We start from the raw sequence: 20,433 nt of genomic DNA on the forward strand, positions 1-20,433 counted from the left end.
AAATGTTCCTTTTTTCTGGAAAAGAAAAATACATCTGCTTTTTTCTTCTCTTTCAGTATTAGAGTCTGGGAATGATACCAAGGTACTGTCTCCAAAGCGGCATTATTCTGAAGTGGAATCACCTCGATGGGAGATCATGGAAAGCCTTGCAGGCTTTGGTCTTGAGTACTCGAGATTCCAAGATGACTGGGAATGCGGAGGCCAACTGGACAGACAACAGAGAAATCCAGATCAACATTTCAGTCCAGTGATCATCAATCATGAAGAAATTCCCACTTTTGGCCAGCAAACATCTGTTACATTTTATCGGGAAATTCATACTGGAGAAAAACCCTATGGATATAATGAATGTAGAAAAGAATTCTGGCAAGAGGAATTCCTTATTAGTCATCAAGGAATTCATACTATTGAGAAACCCTATAAATGTAAAGAATGTGGTAAAGCCTTTAAATATGGCTCACGACTAATTCAACATGAGAATATTCATTCTGGGAAGAAACCCTATGAATGTAAGGAATGTGGAAAGGCCTTCAATTCTGGTTCAAATTTTATACAACATCAGAGAGTTCATACTGGTGAGAAACCATATGAGTGTAAGGATTGTGCAAAGGCTTTCAGTCGAAGCTCACAACTGATTGAACATCAGCGAATTCATACTGGTGAGAAGCCCTATCAATGTAAGGAATGTGGCAAGGCTTTCAATCGGATCTCACATCTTAAAGTACATTATAGAATTCATACTGGTGAAAAACCTTATGCATGTAAGGAATGTGGGAAGACCTTCAGTTACCGGTCTCAGTTGATTCAACATCAGACTATTCATACTGGCAAGAAACTCTATGAATGTAAGGAATGTGGGAAAGCCTTTAATCAAGGTTCAACTCTTATTCGACATCAAAGAATTCATACTGGTGAGAAACCCTATGAATGTAAAGTTTGTGGGAAGACCTTTAGGGTGAGCTCACAACTTAAGCAACATCAGAGGATTCACACTGGGGAGAAACCCTACCAATGTAAGGTATGTAGTAGGGCTTTCAAACGCGTCTCACATCTTACTGTACATTATAGAATCCATACAGGTGAGAAGCCATATGAATGTACGGAATGTGGGAAGGCCTTTAGTCACTGTTCACAACTGATTCAACACCAAGCAGTTCATACTGAGGAAAAGCCCCATAAATACAAGGCTTGTGGGAGAACCTTAAGTCGTGATTTACCTGCTGTTCAGCACAAGAGAATACGTAATGGAGAAACACGTATGAATATAATGAATGTAGAAAAGCCTTCCATCAGCACTTACCCCTTACTAATCATTAGAGAATTTATGTTAGCAAGCACCCATGTGAATGGAAGTAATGGAAAAAACCCGTTAACTTAAGCAAGTCACAAGTTATTCCTGAATCTTGGAGAAAGACTTGAATATATTGCAAGTGAGAATGCCTTTATTCAGATCTTATCCTATAACCTGGGTCAGAAAATTCATATCAAATAAAAATTTTATGAATGTAAATTCTTAGAGCATGATTGTTTCAAAGAAGTGGGGGAAAGATTGGGGGGAAAAATTGTATAGTTTACAGAATCACATTTTCTAACCAGTGACATAATTTTAACAAATACCAATAGCCAAATGTGTTTTCTTGCAAACTAAAATAAAAACCAAGTTACTCTTGGGTTAACAAGGAAATAAACTATGCAGTTACCACGGATGGTAATGAAAAGATTGAGTTTTACAAAGCTATGGGATATGGCAAAAGGTATACTTAGAGTAATTTTTATAGTCCTTAAATGCATGCATATATATGAAAATCTGAAAAATTATACTCACATACCCTAAATATATTATTCAAGAAACCAGACAAAGAAGACCACCCAGGCACTGGAAATCAAATTTATAGAAAACTACGAAATAGAAAATGGTCACCTTACAGTAATTGCAGTTCTATTTCTTCCTGATCCAGGAGTAATCTAAATTTAGGAAAGTGTTTAATTCCCAAGTTAACATTTTGGAATATCATTTTATGAGTTCTTCTGTTACAAATGTTGGTTGTCTACTGACAGCCATACCCAGTTCTCCCATCTTATTGGCAGTGTCTGTGTCTTGCCTTAGAATTGGACAATGTCACTTATTAATTCTCTAGCCTCTGGGCAGCTCAGGTTGGCCATATGTCCCAGTGTTAGCCAGTGGGATTTGCTGGAGGCATCTGAGAGAGCTCATCCTCATTTAGAAGAGAAGTAATTGGAGAGACTCCCTCTCCTCTCACTTCCTGCTTTTAAACATTTTCCTGTGAGAATGTGTTGCCTGGAGCCACTACAGTCATCTTGGGAAAGGAGAAAACAGGATCTCAGAGAAGCTGATTCAAAGCCCTGGAAATACTGAGCTATTGGACCATTTCTGGGACCACCTCTTCTTTGATGCCTTGTTATGTAAGAAAAATAAACTGAATGCTGACGCTACTTTTAGTTGGATATTTTGTAAACTTGCAGCCAAATGCATCCTAAATGATATAACTTCAAATTTCATTTTATTAGTATTGGTAAATATGGGCTGAAAATATCTACTTTTAGGAAATTGACGTGTATGGTAAGTACAAGACTGACTTTTGTAGCTGTTTCATGATCACTGGAAAAGTAATATATATTTTATTTTAGGATACATATTTCTAAATAAATCTATTAACCCTGTGGATTATAATAAAATGTCTCCATGTCCTTTTGTAATTTTGTATACTGGATCACAATTTCCTAATACTGAAAATTTTTGCAAGATCTTTAATTTCCAGAGATTTTTGCTTTTTAATTCATGTTGTTTGACCTATAAAGACATATGACTTAACCCTTCTTTATTAATCATGCCTTTTATCATTACATAATATTCCCTTTGCCTAGTACAGGGATCAACAAACAATCTTGCATTCTGCTTGTTATTAAATAAAGTTTTACTGGAATACAGCCAAGCATATATGTGTTTACATATTCTCTAGGACTAACTTTGCACTATGACAGCAGAGTGGGACAGTTGCAACAGAGACTGTATGGCCCACTGTGGAGGCTTGGAATTAAGTACCCAAAAAAAAAACCTGTTCGTAGTCTTCCGTTCCTGTGGGTGTGAGCCCATTGTACATAAGACCTTTTGATGAGGTTACTTCACTCATGTTGAGCTTTACTCTAGATTACTGGAGTAATCAAAAAGGAAACCAAGGGGGGGCCACCAGAAGCTGGAAGTTAAAGGGACCCAGAAGAGAAAGAAGAAGGCACTGACATGTGACAAAAGCCAAGACTATGATGTGGACCATTGACCATGAGGTGCAGCAGTGCTCAGAAATGTATTCACCAAATGCAGTGAATGTCTCATGATGATGGAGGAGGTTGTTGTTATGGGGGGAGGAGTGGGGCGATGGGGATGGGGGGTATATCAGGACCTCATATTTTTTTAATATAACATTAAAAAAATAAAGACAAAAAAAAAAAAAAAGCCAAGAAACCTTAAAGCTTGCTGATCAGTCAGATGACACCAACCCTAGGGGGAAGCAAGCCTTCCAGCCTTTGAAACCATGAGACAGTAAATTCCTGTTGTTAAGCCAACTCATTGTATTTGTTTTAGCAGACAGGAAACTACAACAGTTTTTGGTGTGCTATGACAAATACAAAAAAAAAAAAAAAAAAGTGGAAATGACAGGTTGGGTATAGACTGAGGCTGGAAGAATCATGAGGTACTTGATAGAAAAAGCCTAGATTTCTTTAAAGAAACCACTGTTAGAAATATGGATGATAAAAGTACTTCTGATGAAGCCTTAGAAATGATGAATGTGTTACTGGAATTTGGAAGAAAATTGATGCCTGTTATAAAGAGGCAGAGACCTTGGCAAAATTGTGTTCTGATGTTGAATTGAAAGTGGAACTTGTGATATTTGGCTGAGATGTCTAAGCCAAGTGCCAAAAATGTACTCTCGCTTATCCTTGCAGCTTATAGTAAAATATAAAATGAAGGGGTTAAGTTGAAAACCAAATTCTTGAGCCCAAAGATGCCAGAAATTGATGGTTTGGAAAATTCTGAGCCTATCCAAATAGTGTGCTCTGAGATTAGGGCTCTATCAGGAACTCCCTAAGCTTTTGGAAAGTGAGTTCCAGAGGACAGGGCTTCATATGAAGTTATAACTGAACAATCCTTTGCTAAAGAAGGTGTGGCTGAGCATGGTTCCAGTCAGCCATTTCAGTGGAAGTCAGGATTGAAAGTGCAGTTATCTAAAAAGGAACCACAGACACTTATCATCTGATGGTTTGGTCTGCGTCCACTGCACACAAAACCAACAAAAGGTGTATGAGCAGAACCACTACCAGACTGGACAGAAAAGGGCAGAGAAGGGACAAATTGAACAAAGAATGACTTCAGGGGCAGAGCCATGGAAGCAAAGGTCTGGACCATAAAGATCTCCTCAGGCCAAGAGAACAGGTCTACTTCTGTGTGTGGAAAGGGTGAGTCTACCCCTTAGAGGGGGGCTGTCATCGTCCCTTGGCTCTTGGAGAGGTGGGCCTCGCAACTTGATGTTCAGAAAGAATGCTGCCACCCCAGTGCTCATAGATGGTGGGGCCTATGCCCTGCCGCTGGTGAAGAGTCTGGCTACCACCCAGTGCTTGGAGAGGGTGGTGCTGGTGTCCCTGCATTCACGGAAAGCCTGATCACCAGCCTGATGCTCAGAGAGGGTGAAGCCTTCACCCATGTTTGGGGAGAGCATAGCTGTTACACAAATGCTTGGAAGGAGTTGCCCTATCACATATGGAGGACAAAATGTCTATCCATAGATGACCCAGACCTCAAAATCTAACGGAGTTTGCCCTGCTGGGTTTTCAGATTTGTTTGGGACCCATGACTCCTGTTTTCCTTCCAATTTCTCCATTCTGAATTGGAATGTTTATTCTATGCCATCCCACTGTTGTGTATTAGAAACAACTTGTTTTCTAGGGTTAACAGGTCTCAGGAATATTGCCCGAGGATGGATCACACCCAAAATTGATTTAGATGAGTCTTTATATTTAAGATCATTACTAAAATGGCTTAAGGCTTTGGGGATGTTGTGATGGGATGAATGTATTTGGCATGTACAAAGAACATGTCTTTTTGGAGTCCAGAGGGCAGACTGGTAGCTTGGAGTTATACGTCCCAGAAAAAACACATCCTCAATATTAATCCATTTCTGAGGGTGTGAAGCAATTCTAAATAGAGCCTTTTGGCCCAACTGAATCAGGTTGAACTTCAGAGTTTCATTTTGTTTATAAAGACCACCAATAATTCAGATTAAAGCCTAACCTGGTTCAGCTGGGCCACTCACTTGTTAACTGAAATAATATCTTCAAGGGATCGTGTGGTGGTTAGGCTGTTGTGTCAATTCAGCCAGGCAATTGTGCCCAGTTTTTTGGTCAAGCAAGCACTGGGCAAGTCCATACCCTTAGAATGTGGATGAAGAACATGTCAAAACTGGGTGTAGCGGTTTGATATTATTTATGAATTCCAAAAAGAAATAGAGGTTATGTTTGTAAACTGGTCTGTTCTGGGTATGATAACCCTTTGATTGTATTGGATTCAGCTAAGATGTCTCATTAAATTATGATTAAAGCTTTGATTCAACCATGTCATTAGAGTGTGACTCATTGTTGAGTCCCAGCCCCCTTGGGCTGATAAAACAGATTTTCATACAGAAGTAGACACAGAGAAGCAGATATGTGAAGAAAGAAGGCTCCATTAGACATGGCAGAGGCCCCAGGAAGAGAGATGAGCCTGATAGTGTACAGCTGACCTTGTGAAGAGAACAGAGTAGCTGAGCCTGGAAAGAAATGAGCCCTGGGGAGAGAGACGAACCTTATGCCAGTCTACAGATAGGAAGAAGCTGGGATCATGGAGCTTTAAGAGGAAGGATGAAGCTGAACCCTTACAGACATTGCCTGCCATCTTGTGTCAGTACATAGCAACGGACTTATGGTATCTCTTATGGTACCATGAGTTAGATTGTTTAGGGCTTGGTAACTGTTAGCTTCTACCCCAAATAAATACTCTTTACAAAAGCCAAAAGAGTTCTGGTACTTTGCATCAGCACCCCTTTGGCTGACTAATACACTAGGTATACTATTCAACCCACCACAACATCTTTGGACGGCTATTAGTCTGCCTAGCACTGTAAGCACTTTTTTTCTGGGCATTGGAAGAGTTTCATTTAATCTTCGGAATTCAAGAATTTAATGCAGGATATGCTTAGAAAGGCTTTTGTTCTCTTAGCTCCAGGAAATTTTCTTCTAAAATTAACTAGTACTTCTCAATGTTCTAGTTTCTTTCTATTTAAAAACCTTAATTTTTGGATAAGCAATGTATCAACACAATTCAAAAGCTTGAAGATACCTAAAAGAGACTTCTTCTGCCTCCATCTATTATAGGAACAAGAATACTGTCTCCCAGCTGTTCGGTTTTTGAAGTGTGAGATTCATGCTTTCTATGCCTAACTCACCTATTCTTCTAATAACAGTAATCATAACTTATTAATAGCTAATGTCTAGGCTTTGCTTATATTACATTATTTTAGTTGATCCTCAAAATAACTCTACAAGTCAGTTTGTGTGTGTATGTGGTGTTTTTTTCCCGTCATTGCTTGTGCTTGTTTTTTTTTGGCTCATCTGCTCGTTCTTTTTTTTTTTTTCCTTTAGGAGACACCAAGATTTGAACCCAGGACCTCCATGTGGGAGGCAGGCACTCAATTGCTTGAGTAAATCTGTTCCCTAGAAGTCAGGGTTTATTCTCTTTCTGTGGGACTCTAAAATCTCCTTCCATAAAAATATAGGGCCTACAGAGAAATGTTCACCTGTCCCCTCCAAGTGCATATAAATGGACTCAAGGTCATAAATTTGAGAAAGCAATATCAGAGCTAGAAGGCATTTACTTCATGAGATCACAGAAGCCACGGGGCCTGATGGGGACAAAATTAAAAGGACAGGAGCTCCAGATATAGGGACACTGCTGTGTCCTCATTAAAAGACCAGACATAGGCCATGCCTTCCCTAAACCAGTGCTTCAGGGTGTGTAAAGACAACTCCTCAGTCCAGGGCTTCATGAATTTTTCTACAATCAGTTTCCATCCAGCAGAAGGAAATAAATACCTAAATGTGTGTGCCTGGTCAGAGCAGAGAGCAGCCACACCATAATAAATATTTGTTTTGTAATCCATCTTCATATTTTAAACTTTCCATCAGCTAAATTTCTTTTCTTTGCTCCAAAGCTTCAGGGTAGTCCAAAAAATGTACAATTACAAGCCTACTTATAAATGGGGGAAGTTAACCTTAAAGAAGGTATCATCACACACACAATCTCAAAGGTAACCAAACCAATCCAAATTCGTACACTTCATGCATGTGCAGTCATACATCATCTTAAACTTAGTTTCTCAACAACTCCAAACACATAAACAGACACAATCATACACAAGAAAGCCTAAGCCACACCAATCTTAACACAGAACTATAGTGTGCCAACCCAACTCCTGAAGGAGAGATTCCCAGTTCTTTCCTAGGGGCAGTTCTAATCCTCAATAGGGCTATGGGTAAGCACTTAATCCAGGATAATTTTGTTTCTCAGACAAATTTAGAAAGATGCTTCTTTAAAGTCTGATTCATTCTCTCCACTCTCCCTGAAGACAGCGGGTGCCAAGTTGTATTGTTGTGGAATTTAAGAGAAGTTCAATTATTTGAGTATAGAGAGGCCAGGACTCAGGAATGATTTTGAGAAGGAAAAATGGTTTATTGACGGCCGCCGGACTCGGGAGCTTTCCGTTTGAATCCCGAGCCCTGAACAAGATTTTCAAACGTCTTTTATACAGAGAGGAAAGGCCAAATGGTCCCTTTGTTTCAGTTCTCAATAGGCTTCAATTAGCATATATCTTCCACATCTTAGGTAAGCTTTTAGCATGGACTCCAGACATTCTAGATAAGCCTTTAGCGTATTTGGTTTTTGCATTTCCCCTAAATACTTAAAGTTTATAGCCCTTGCATTGTTAAACATTTCTTGGGACTGGAGCCGCTGCCAGTCCCTAAGGGCAGGACTGCAGCCTCTTACCGTTCCACACCCACAAGTCAAACAACTTAGTTATCTCTGAAGAGACAAAGAGCCTTCCACCCATAGCCCACATCATTCCCCCCCCCCCCTTTTGCCAAAGTTTACTTGCTAAGCTTTGGCATAATTATTGTTGGAGCTATGAGGTGGATGGCTGTTTGTTGTCTTGATTGATTATTTATCAGTCTTTAGTACAGCATCCAGGACTGTTTTTAGAAGTTTAGAACTTTTCATTCTGGACAGCAGAATCTTGGGCAGGGGCCTCCCGCAGTTATTCTGCTGCCACTGGCACTCACGTGGATTTCCAGTCAGGTTCCAGATCCATCTATTACTTTTATTTTACTCTTAAAGAGTTTACACCTTTAATTTAAAAGGGGTGCTGAAGGGAGACGATCTCTTTTCTGTAACTGCTTCCTGCTGGCCATGGGCTGTAGTCATTGCCTAATAAGGTGTAAAACTCTTTAATTTATTCTAACTGGAGGAAGATGGATGAAGTTTTCATATGGTTAATAAGATGTTCACTCTGAAAGAAACAAACTTAATTAAAAATTTGGAATACCTGTTTTTAAAAGAGGACACATTGGATTACAGAGGTAGACAAGGTTAGGTGCCTATAAAGATGGAATTCCTTAAAAGCTGGTGGAAACAGCATATATATTCTTTTTTAAGTTATCCATCTTTAGAGAGAAATTGCAACAGACACTTAGCTTTGTCTGAAGACACATTCCAAGATGTTCAATGATTGACACTCATTCGCTCTGTCAGATGCTCCTGGTGAACTGGCACTCCTTGGGCAACTGGCTTCACTCAGGATTAGAACACTAATTTGGAAATACTCTTAGTTTTCACCTGTGGGAGTGATCAGAACTACAGAATAAAGATTTTTACACCTTGGTTTTCATTGTACAATTTCTAGCAATTTTGACTTGTTCAATAGGTGACTCACCATCAGCAAGCAAGCCTCACTTTTGCTACACAGCAGAATACAGCGGAATATAGAAGTTGACTGAGACTGGCTGAGACTGCCACCTTATTCTATAGACATGTTATTAACTGTTTAGAAAATGATTTTACCAGGAATTTAACATGTCTAATATACTTCTGTACTTGATCCAAAATAGAAAAGATAACATTACAATTATTAGGCATATATTTAGTACAGGATAAAAGTGCAGCACTTAATATTAACTAATGTATTACTTAATGCATAAGGATTCAGAGTTGCAATTATCAGTTTTGAGTTTCAGGTTTGTAATACTTTACATGTTATCTCTCCATGAGAGCAGGCCATAATGCCAATTGTGTTTAAGTTTTACTTACAGTATCCTGGTATCATGGCTCCACTTAGCATGTTCTTCAATGCAGTGAGCAAGTTGCAGCATCCTTCATCTTAGAGAGATTTTCCAGTATTCTACTAGCCTGGTGCATAGTGCTCTCTGGCACCATGGAACAGTGCCAGTCTGGAAGCGATATCCATTGTACACTTGGCTGTACCGAGTCATTATTGGCTGCAGGAGCTTGAAACTGCAATATAGTTTCCATCAACTTCAGGAGCAGAACCAGAGACTGATATAGCACATATTTTTAATTGAGGGGTCAGTGACCAGCCTAGCCAATAACTCACATGGAGAGGCCACCTGTAATGTATACAAGGCCTGGTTCGAATGCACAAGAGTTTGACAATGTTAAAGTTTATTCCTTGTTTTATATATATTTTAAACAACTTAACGCAATACATATATCAAATGACTATTTACTTACACAATTTTACTATGAAGATAACAGTAGGTACTTTACTTTAGTAATAGAGATAAAATATTATTTTTCATTGTTAGAATGAAAACAGAATATTTCCAATAGAATCAAGACAACTTTTTATTACCATTTACTTAAATGTGTATTTTGCAGTGGCCTTCAGACAGGTTTATTATCATGAAGTTATTTCTGCTACCAATACCAATCTAAGTTTCTTTAGTTAACAATGACTTCTACAACTAGAACTATTTAAACATTTTCAGTTTGGAAGATGTTTTACAAACTCTTTATAATTGACTATAACCACATTGACTAGCCACCTCATGTTTAAATAAACTTACTAAATTACAATTACCAATGAAAGAAATTTACTCTTTATTTAAGAGAGCATATCTACAATCTTTTTCCTTTAGCCTAATTTCACCAATGTGAACTTACAATTTTCATTACTGTAAAGATTTTGTACATATAATGTTAATTTAGTTTATAAATTAACTATGGGAGATTACACTCAAGTTAAATAAAATTGAAACCATAATAGTTTATGCAAGGAATGTTCTCTTTTTCCCTTACAGGAAGCTAAAAAACTTCTTTTCTTTAAGTTATGAAAATTATTAAATTAAAAGCATACTGACTACCAGGTTTTAAAACACATGCATACTGACTACCAGGTTTTAAAACACATTACACAATTACTTAATTTTTTTAAAATCATAACCCAGGAAAGATCTCCATAGTTTTTATGGACTTTCCTTTAATTACTGAAAATTTGTTGATAGAGCCACTAATTACCTTTATTTCGTTGGAAAGTAATCTTCTGGAAGAAATTAAGGCTCACCAGATTGTGGAGAAGAAAATAATTTATTCTCAATCTTGCAAGAAGGGGTGCAGAGCCAGATATGGCTGGTGCCGCGAACAAAGAAATATGACACAATTTATACCCCTAAGCCTAGCATGCGAGCTCTTCCTGTTTTTCCATAGATTGGATACTTCAGAAGTTACAGCTTATCTGAGATTTAACTTTCCCACCCAAAAGTTTGATTTAACTACTTCCTCTATCACATTCCAACCATTTTAGTTTTTACCTGCTCCCCCCTTTGTCAAATAAGGAATAGAATTTAGTGCTGAAATGGCACCGACTTAGTTAGCTCCTTCTTGGGCATCCTTCCACTGCCCATAGGACTGGCCTAAACTGGTCTCCTCCACTGCTGTCCAACCCAGGAGTGGGAGACTGAGGCAGCAGGCCGTGGGGTTACGTCAACATTTTTCTTATGTGAAAATTAACCTAATCTTTGTTTTTGTTTTTTTTTTTTTTTCAATTTATGGCTGACAAAGGTTGAAACTGGGAAATTACCAGGCAAACTGATTCTTAATTCCCTAGCCTAGTAGATAGGTTTAATCTGCCACACCTAGTCTTGAAGAGGAGGCCCTTTCCCAATTGTTTCCATAATCAGATTTCTATGACTTTTTCATCCTGCTTAGTTTAATTTGGGCTTTAAGAATATTTATAAATATAACTGCATATTTAATTTTTAACAATTTGAATAGACCTCTTTTAAGAATTTTTATTTGTTAATTTGATATTATCCTGATGTATGAAGACATACATTGAGCTTTTTTTTTTTTTTTAAATGGGCAGACACAAAGAGTTAGACACAAACACAACTCATTGATATTACTTATAATTTGCATTATTTTATATACTGTTTAGCTTAATTAATTAGGGGTCCAGAAATGCATATTACTTATATAACTGCATATTTAACCTCAACAATTTGAGCAAATAGGCAGACATGAATAGTTTGACACAACAACATGACTTTAGTTACTTTAAACTTTTCAAAGACTTTTGAAACTCTTCTTAATTTGCACTATGACCATGCAGTTTACCACAAGAATTTTCTTTCTTACTTAATGGATTGTAATAACCAAAATGTTCTCAATGCCTTAGCACCATTTTGTTTTAGAACTTTATATTTTATTTTGAAATTAGCAGAATTTTGGATAAGCAACAAGATTAATTTTATATATATTTACTGAGGCTATTTGAAGCCTCAGGGAGACAGACTGCTTTCTCTCATGAATTGCCACTCTTAGGAACACTGACCGTCAAGGCAGGAGACTTCTCCCCCTCCACCCCCCTTTTTGATTTTGGAGATAATAAAACTCCAGTGGCCATTTAACCTTATTCTATCAGGCAGCAATTTATTTAGTTTACACTTGAATTCATGAGAGAAAGGATTACTAATACCAGGAGAGGAGACAGTGATGTCCCAGCTCTTCTCAGTTATGAAATAACCATAGGCAAAGGCAAAGGGTGAGGTTAGGCTTGAAGTAACCATAAACAAAGGAAAGGTTAGTGTAGAATTTACACTTAAATAATAGTTTCAGGCTAAATTCACCCAGCTATAATCTCAGTTATTGTCTTTCCACTGTTTTATAATATAAATGCATTTATAAATGATTTTAACTCTTAGTTACAGTTTTTATTAATTTTTTTAAAACCTATTAATTTTATAACACCTTTAAATACCTTTCATTCGACTTATAACATATTAAATGAACTTATTACCTTAATTTTTCCTTTAAAGTAAAAGAATAAATCTCTTGCAGTTAGTTTGAAATAAAAGGCTACTTTTCAGGATTTGATTTCTAGAACATAAATGTTCTTTTAAGAGGTAAGACTCTTCTTTAAACACTGAGGAAATGATGAGGTTAAAGCACAAGAAGCTATTGATAAAAGATTTTCTTTGTATATTGATCTTATTCAATTTTAATCATAAAAATTTCCCTTCCACAAACCTTCTACACTTTCAGTATTCATTCAGGTTCTGTCCCACACTCTACTCTTTCCAATAATCAATCATTTTATCTTAGGACGAAATCATCTTCTGTTTCCTTAACAATAAAAACCCACTCCATATATCCCACATACTAAGTTACCAGGCAAACTTCTTACAACATATAATTGCCATTAATACTAAACAAGTTTGTTAAAATAATGAACCTTTCTTTACTTTAAATACTTAGTAGCATGTAATACCAGAAACAGTTTTTTTGGAAGCAAGTTGGCAGGGGAGATTGGCTGCCGAATAAGTTTGTTATAAAATTGCCTTTTATTATTATTATTATCAATTCAGTTTTGTTAAATAATGACTTTCTGCAATTAGCCACTTAAATACCTTAAACAATGCTTTGTAAAACTTTTATAATTATTTATACCCTTAAGACAAATTTTACCTTCACAGAACACATTCTCTTACTTAAGGTTACTACAATACCTTCTAAGAACCTGAGCAGAATGCAAACGTATTTTGGCTTTGACACCCTAAGGAGGGAACTTTACTGCATTTATTCTGATTCTGCTTTTCACCTCCTTCACTTCCCCCCCTTCCAGGGAGTCGGGTGCACAACAAACAGGAATGCAGCTTATGAATAGAAGGGTGGACTCACTGGAAAGGGGCAAGCCGCTCCCCCCTTTCCAGCTTTCAGCCAAAATGGGCAGACAGAACCTATTCAAATTTGGCAACTCTCCCAGGGACCCAGCCGCCCTGACTGGGACATTCCCAACAGACTTGGGTGTTTGGCGCGGACACAGATGGCCTCCAAGCCCCGGCAAAGGGCCAGACCAGAGACAAGACAGCAGAGCATGCACAAACATCTAGACTCCGCAAACATCCAGACTCCTCAGCTTTTGCCCCAGAATCATTTCACCCCCTTGCCAATGGCAAGGGAGGGCTCCAGCTCAGCTGTAATTCTACTTTACATAAGGACACAACTCCAACACTAACATTGAGCTGACACAGACAGAAGCACAAAGGTCACTAATCTGACCCACAAGTTTATATATTTATTTTCACCATGGCTGCCCCCACAGCCACCACAAACCTCAGAACACTTAACATTTGGTATAAAGCGAATTCATTCACAAATTAGCACCATAACAAAAGATTTCAGCTAGACTTTTCCACTGTTTAAACTTTACACCAAGACCAAGCTCCACCAGAAAAGCCGATCCATTTTCCTGTAACCAAGTTTTGTTTCCCTTAATCTAGACCAATTTCCAGGACATTAGGACTTGAACCTATAAATAGCCCTTCCTATTAAAATCGAGACTCCACTCCTTTAGTGGATATAAGACCAGTACCAGATTCTAACATGCAGTTAGACAAACCCAAAACACCAGGGCTTTTCCCCGGTTTTCCTCCTTTTCCCAAGCCTAGAGAGAACGGCTTCCCCCCAGCCTTCTGGGGCTACTAGGGTTCTCTCGGGAGGTGATCAGCCTCCCCTTCCTAGCAATTAAAGCTAGGGCCTTCCAGACTGTGCTCACCCGGGGAGTCTTACCTTCTTCCATGTTCGGAGTTCTTTTTCGTTCCCAGAATCTTTCTCTTCAGACCTTCCATTGCCCTCGATTTTTGTCGGGAAGATTCTGGTGGAGCCCACATCTTTTCTGGATTAAATTTAATCCAGGGGCGCCCAGATTTGGGGTTCACCCGAGTCCTCCCGGCTTCCTCGGGGATTTGGAAGGGGCAGCAAAATGCTACCGTCTCTGGCCTTCATTTGTAGTCCCGGCGGAGTCGCCAAATATGTTGTGGAATTTAAGAGAAGTTCAATTATTTGAGTATAGAGAGGCCAGGACTCAGGAATGATTTTGAGAAGGAAAAATGGTTTATTGATGGACGGCCGGACTCGGGAGCTTTCTGTTTGAATCCCGAGCCCTGAACAAGATTTTCAAACGTCTTTTATACAGAGAGGAAAGGCCAAATGGTCCCTTTGTTTCAGTTCTCAATAGGCTTCAATTAGCATATATCTTCCACATCTTAGGTAAGCTTTTAGCATGGACTCCAGACATTCTAGATAAGCCTTTAGCATATTTGGTTTTTGCATTTCCCCTAAATACTTAAAGTTTATAGCCCTTGCATTGTTAAACATTTCCTGGGACTGGAGCCTGCTGTCACTGTCCCTAAGGGCAGGACTGCAGCCTCTTACATTCCACACCCACAAGTCAAACAACTTAGTTATCTCTGAAGAGACACAGAGCCTTCCACCCATAGCCCACATCAATACCAGAAACAGTTTTTTTGGAAGCAAGTTGGCAGGGGAGATTGGCTGCCGAATAAGTTTGTTATAAAACTGCCTTTTATTATTATTATTATCAATTCAGTTTTGTTAAATAATGACTTTCTGCAATTAGCCACTTAAATACCTTAAACAATGCTTTGTAAAACTTTTATATTTATACCCTTAAGACAAATTTTACCTTCACAGAACACATTCTCTTACTTAAGGTTACTACAATACCTTCTAAGAACCTGAGCAGAATGCAAACGTATTTTGGCTTTGACACCCTAAGGAGGGAACTTTACTGCATTTATTCTGATTCTGCTTTTCACCCTCTTCACTTCCCCCCCCTTCCAGGCAGTCAGGCGCACAACAAACAGGAATGCAGCTTATGAATAGAAGGGTGGACTCACTGGAAAGGGGCAAGCCGCTCCCCCCTTTCCAGCTTTCAGCCAAAATGGGCAGACAGAACCTACTCAAATTTGGCAACTCTCCCAGGGACCCAGCCACCCTGACTGGGACATCCCCAACAAACTTGGGTGCGTGGCGCGGACACAGATGGCCTCCAAGCCCCGGCAAAGGGCCAGACCAGAGACAAGACAGCAGAGCATGCACAAACATCTAGACTCTGCAAACATCCAGACTCCTCAGCTTTTGCCCCAGAATCATTTCACTCCCTTGTCAACGGCAAGGGAGGGCTCCAGCTTAGCTGTAATTCCACTTTACATAAGGACAACTCCAACACTAGCCTTGAGCTGACACAGACAGAAGCACAAAGGTCACTAATCTGACCCACAAGTTTATATATTTATTTTCACCATGGCTGCCCCCACAGCCATCACAAACCTCAGAACACTTAACATTTGGTATAAAGCGAATTCATTCACAAATTAGCACCATAACAAAAGATTTCAGCTAGACTTTTCCACTGTTTAAACTTTACACCAAGACCAAGCTCCACCAGAAAAGCCGATCCATTTTCCTGTAACCAAGTTTTGTTTCCCTTAATCTAGACCAATTTCCAGGACATTAGGACTTGAACCTATAAATAGCCCTTCCTATTAAAATCGAGACTCCACTCCTTTAGTGGATATAAGACCAGTACCAGATTCTAACATGCAGTTAGACAAACCCAAAACACCAGGGCTTTTCCCCGGTTTTCCTCCTTTTCCCAAGCCTAGAGAGAACGGCTTCCCCCCAGCCTTCTGGGGCTACTAGGGTTCTCTCGGGAGGTGATCAGCCTCCCCTTCCTAGCAATTAAAGCTAGGGCCTTCCAGACTGTGCTCACCCGGGGAGTCTTACCTTCTTCCATGTTCGGAGTTCTTTTTCGTTCCCAGAATCTTTCTCTTCAGACCTTCCATTGCCCTCGATTTTTGTCGGGAAGATTCTGGTGGAGCCCACATCTTTTCTGGATTAAATTTAATCCAGGGGCGCCCAGATTTGGGGTTCACCCGAGTCCTCCCGGCTTCCTCGGGGATTTGGAAGGGGCAGCAAAATGCTACCGTCTCTGGCCTTCATTTGTAGTCCCGGCGGAGTCGCCAAATATGTTGTGGAATTTAAGAGAAGTTCAATTATTTGAGTATAGAGAGGCCAGGACTCAGGAATGATTTTGAGAAGGAAAAATGGTTTATTGACGGCCGGCCAGACTCGGGAGCTTCCAGTTTGAATCCCGAGCCCCGAACAAGATTTTCAAACGTCTTTTATACAGAGAGGAAAGGCCAAATGGTCCCTTTGTTTCAGTTCTCAATAGGCTTCAATTAGCATATATCTCTTCCACATCTTAGGTAAGCTTTTAGCAAGGACTCCAGACATTCTAGATAAGCCTTTAGCATATTTGGTTTTTGCATTTCCCCTAAATACTTAAAGTTTATAGCCCTTGCATTGTTAAACATTTCTTGGGACTGGAGCCGCTGCCAGTCCCTAAGGGCAGGACTGCAGCCTCTTACCGTTCCACACCCACAAGTCAAACAACTTAGTTATCTCTGAAGAGACAAAGAGCCTTCCAGCCATAGCCCACATCAGTATGGAATTTCCATGTAACACCCAGGCTTTGTATAATATTCTGTAGTATACAGGAAGTAAAGTGGCTATCATTGTCTGAGTCTATATTTTCCACTAACCCATAATGAGAAATGATTTGTTCAAGGATAATTTTAGAAGTTCCTGCTCTTGTAGATGAGGCCAAAGGATATGCCTCCACCCATCCTGTCAAATGATCCTACAATAACCAGAACATACTTCAGCCAACCCATTGGGGGCATTTCAGTGTAATCAACCTGAATACTCTGGAATGGTCTGAGGCTGGGCTTCTCCCCCCCCTGGCACTTGCTTTCTTAAAACTTTCTTATTGACCTTTTGGCAAATTATACATTCATTTATTTGTTTAGCTACAGTATAAAGGCCCACACATCAAAAGCACTTGAGAACCAGACCACACATGGCCTGTACCCCTCAATGACTCCCTTGGTGTAAGACTGCTAATACCTCTGTCATCACTTGTTTATTCTACACTTGCCTACCCTCTGGGAGAAGCCACCTCCCTTGATCATCTAGGGTTGCTCCTAACTGCTCCAGCTCTTTTACCTCCTTTTCAGAGAATGTGGGGACCCTGAACTCTTGGGGAATGGAGGGTATCAGGATCATCAAAGAGGAACTAAGGGGGGCTTCCCTAGCCTCTTCATCTACTAACCTATTGCCCTTTGCTTCAAACATATGACCATTCTGGTATCTGCTTACATGCACCACTGATATTTCCCTGGGTAAAAGAAGATCAGCCAATACTTGTTTTATTAATTCCCCATAGATTAGCCCTTTTCCTTCGCTGTTAACCAATCCCCTCTTTTCCCAAAATTTTCCAAAGGAGTGGATTACCCCAAAGGCGTACTTAGAGTTGGTATAGACTATACCATCCTTTTCCCATAATAACTTGAGGGCTTGATTTAATGCATACAATTCACAAATTTGAGCTGAATGAGTCATTGAGCAATCAGCCAGCTTCTTTCATCTCACAAGTTAGTCCATCCACAGTTGCATAGCCATTGCGCCTCCTTCCTTCTAGGACCCTGGAGAATCCATCTATGAATAATTTTCCCCCAAGTCCAGGGGAAAGTCCCCAAGGTCAGACTGGACTCAGGTCTGATACTCAATTGGGTCTAAACAATCATGCTCAGAAGCCTCCATTTGGTCAGGTCCCTTCTAAAGGAAGGAGGCCAGGTTTAGGCTATGGTGTTATCAATACCAAGTCATTTTTTTTCCATAGGATAGCTTCATACTTTAAAATTCGGGAGTCAGTCAGCCACCTTCCTGCTTTCTGAGACAGAATAGTTCTGACCTGATGAGGGGTGCTAATGACTAAGGATCCCCCAAAAGTCAGCTTCCTGCTCTCTTCTACCAGGAGAGTTGTTGCCACCACAGCTTGAACACATCCAGGCCATCCCCTGGAGACTGGATCCAAAATCTTGGAAAGGAAGGCTACAGGTCTCCTTTGACCTCCCCAGATTTAGGTCTGAACCCCCAGGCTTTGCTTTATCTACTGTAACCAACAGGCAGAAAGGTTTCTCAAGGGAAGGGAAGGCTAGAACAGGAGTTTGCACTAATGCCCATTTGAGTCCCTCTGAAGCCTCTATCTTCTCCCTCTGAGAGCTTACACCTTCATTCTTAAAGGGGTGCTGAAGGATGATGGTTATTCTTTTGTAACTGCTTCCCACTGGTTAGGAGCAGTAGGCCTTACCTGACAAGGTGTAAAGCCCTCCTGTTATTCTATCATGGCTGGAGGAAGATGACTATAGCACCCTGGGTGAAACTGGCTGAAATCCCTGTATGGCTAACAAGATGGAAGAAATAAACTTAATTAGAATTTTGAGGATATAGGGTTTCACTGAAAGGATACTGGGTCAGAAAAACAGAAAAGGCTGTATCGTCTCAAAGTTGATGGGCTTTATTTTGCAGGTTTTAATCAGAAATTGGTTTCCAAGTCCTAGGTGAGGAAAGGTTGCCCATAGACCATCTTGATGGGGTTAAGCTGAAATGGATCCCAACCACCTCCTTTACTGTTTCCTTCCTGGTGGGAAAATGCTTAGCCCTGGCAGGATGGCATGTGGGTTTGCCAGTCCTCCCCAGGACACAAGTAGGAAAGGTTTTAGAATAAGGGCTAGGAGAGAGACTTGGATTAAGCATGTTCATTACTTAGAAAATGAAGTTTATCAGGACCTTTTAACATGTCAATATCCCTCTGCATATGATCTAAAAAATATATCACCATAATCATTAAGCATATATCTAGAATAGAGATATGGGTACAGTATGTAATACCAGTCAATGCACTAATGGATGCATAAATTTCTTTTTGAGTTGCCAATTATTAGATCTAAGTTCCAGGTTTGCAACACCATACAAGTCGTCTCTACATGGGAGCAGGCCATGAGGCCAATTATATTTAAGTTCTACTCACAACACTCTGGTAATCACTGTTCCACTTAGCATGTCCTTCACACAGACAGCATGCTGCAGCACTGTTGAACCTAGAGAGAAGCTACAAAGTTGGCTCCAGTCTTCCACTGGCCTGGTGCATAGCATCCTTCAGCACCATGGAGCTTTTTACTTCTATACCTTCACCATGATCACACTTCAGTAATACAGATGCCCAATGGAATCAAGATTATTTTCCTTTACTACCACTTTCATATGCAGATTAAGGTGGCCTCTGACTGTTTCTTGTGTTATGAAACTACTTTTTGTTATTAAAATCAATTCAGTTTCTGTTTAATAATGACACTGGAATTAGACATTCAAATATTTCAGTTTAAACATTGCTTCTGCAAACTTCTTGTAACTATCCACAACCACATAGACAATAGTTGCTTCATCTCAAGACAAATTCCACCTTCATGAAACACATTCCCTTACTTAATACTACCTTCTACAATACCTTCTACAACTTGCCATATACATGGCAAGTTTTGTTCTGTGTACCTCCATCCTGATTGTATGAAAAACAGCTATCTTATCTTAGGAAAAAACACATTCTTTAAAACAAACTTATCAAATTCTACTCAGCACTTCCAGAAAATTTTATACCTTTCTATATCTACTTAAGGCTCATATCCCTTATTCTGTTCTGTGAAAAAAGAATAAACTATTCATCTCAATTTAGGCATTTCAAAGATTTCCATACTCTATTAAGTGCTTTTTAAAATTTTTAGCCATTTGAATAGAGAGCTCTTTTAAGAATTTTCATTGTTGATTTAATATTACCACCCAGAGGTATTAAAACATATACTGAACAAATAAAAAAACACAGAAAGAATTATGAAAGCAAGGTTGGCACAGAGCCAATCCTCATCTACCACATATTTTGGCCAGAATACATTGGGCAGCAATTTCCTTTCCTTTGGTCTGATCACTATCAGTCCAATGTTTCAACATCTTCCCTAATGGACTACCTGAAGGAATGTGCCCTGGGGATCTTACAGATACCCCCATCCCGGTTGACTGACTGCCTCTGTTCCCCCTTCTAAGTATTGTCTGGG

General features: G+C 39.5%; 1 protein-coding gene across 2 annotated transcripts in view; it reads left to right on the forward strand.

Annotated features, from left to right (window-relative positions):
- The window catches only part of ZNF582 (zinc finger protein 582), a 39,090-nt gene extending 36,141 nt beyond the window's left edge, over positions 1-2,949 (forward strand). The window contains exon 5 of one of the 2 annotated variants that reach the window (XM_058280925.2): positions 57-2,949. In XM_058280925.2, coding sequence (XP_058136908.1) covers positions 57-1,378 — 1,322 coding nt within the window. In that variant the 3' untranslated portion in view covers positions 1,379-2,949. The remainder of the gene's footprint in view (positions 1-56) is intronic. The other variant, XM_004480118.5, reaches the window with a different exon arrangement.
- Positions 2,950-20,433: the final 17,484 nt, after the last annotated feature.

Source organism: Dasypus novemcinctus, chromosome 18 (genome assembly GCF_030445035.2).
Source record: "Dasypus novemcinctus isolate mDasNov1 chromosome 18, mDasNov1.1.hap2, whole genome shotgun sequence".
Lineage (NCBI taxonomy): Eukaryota > Metazoa > Chordata > Mammalia > Cingulata > Dasypodidae > Dasypus > Dasypus novemcinctus.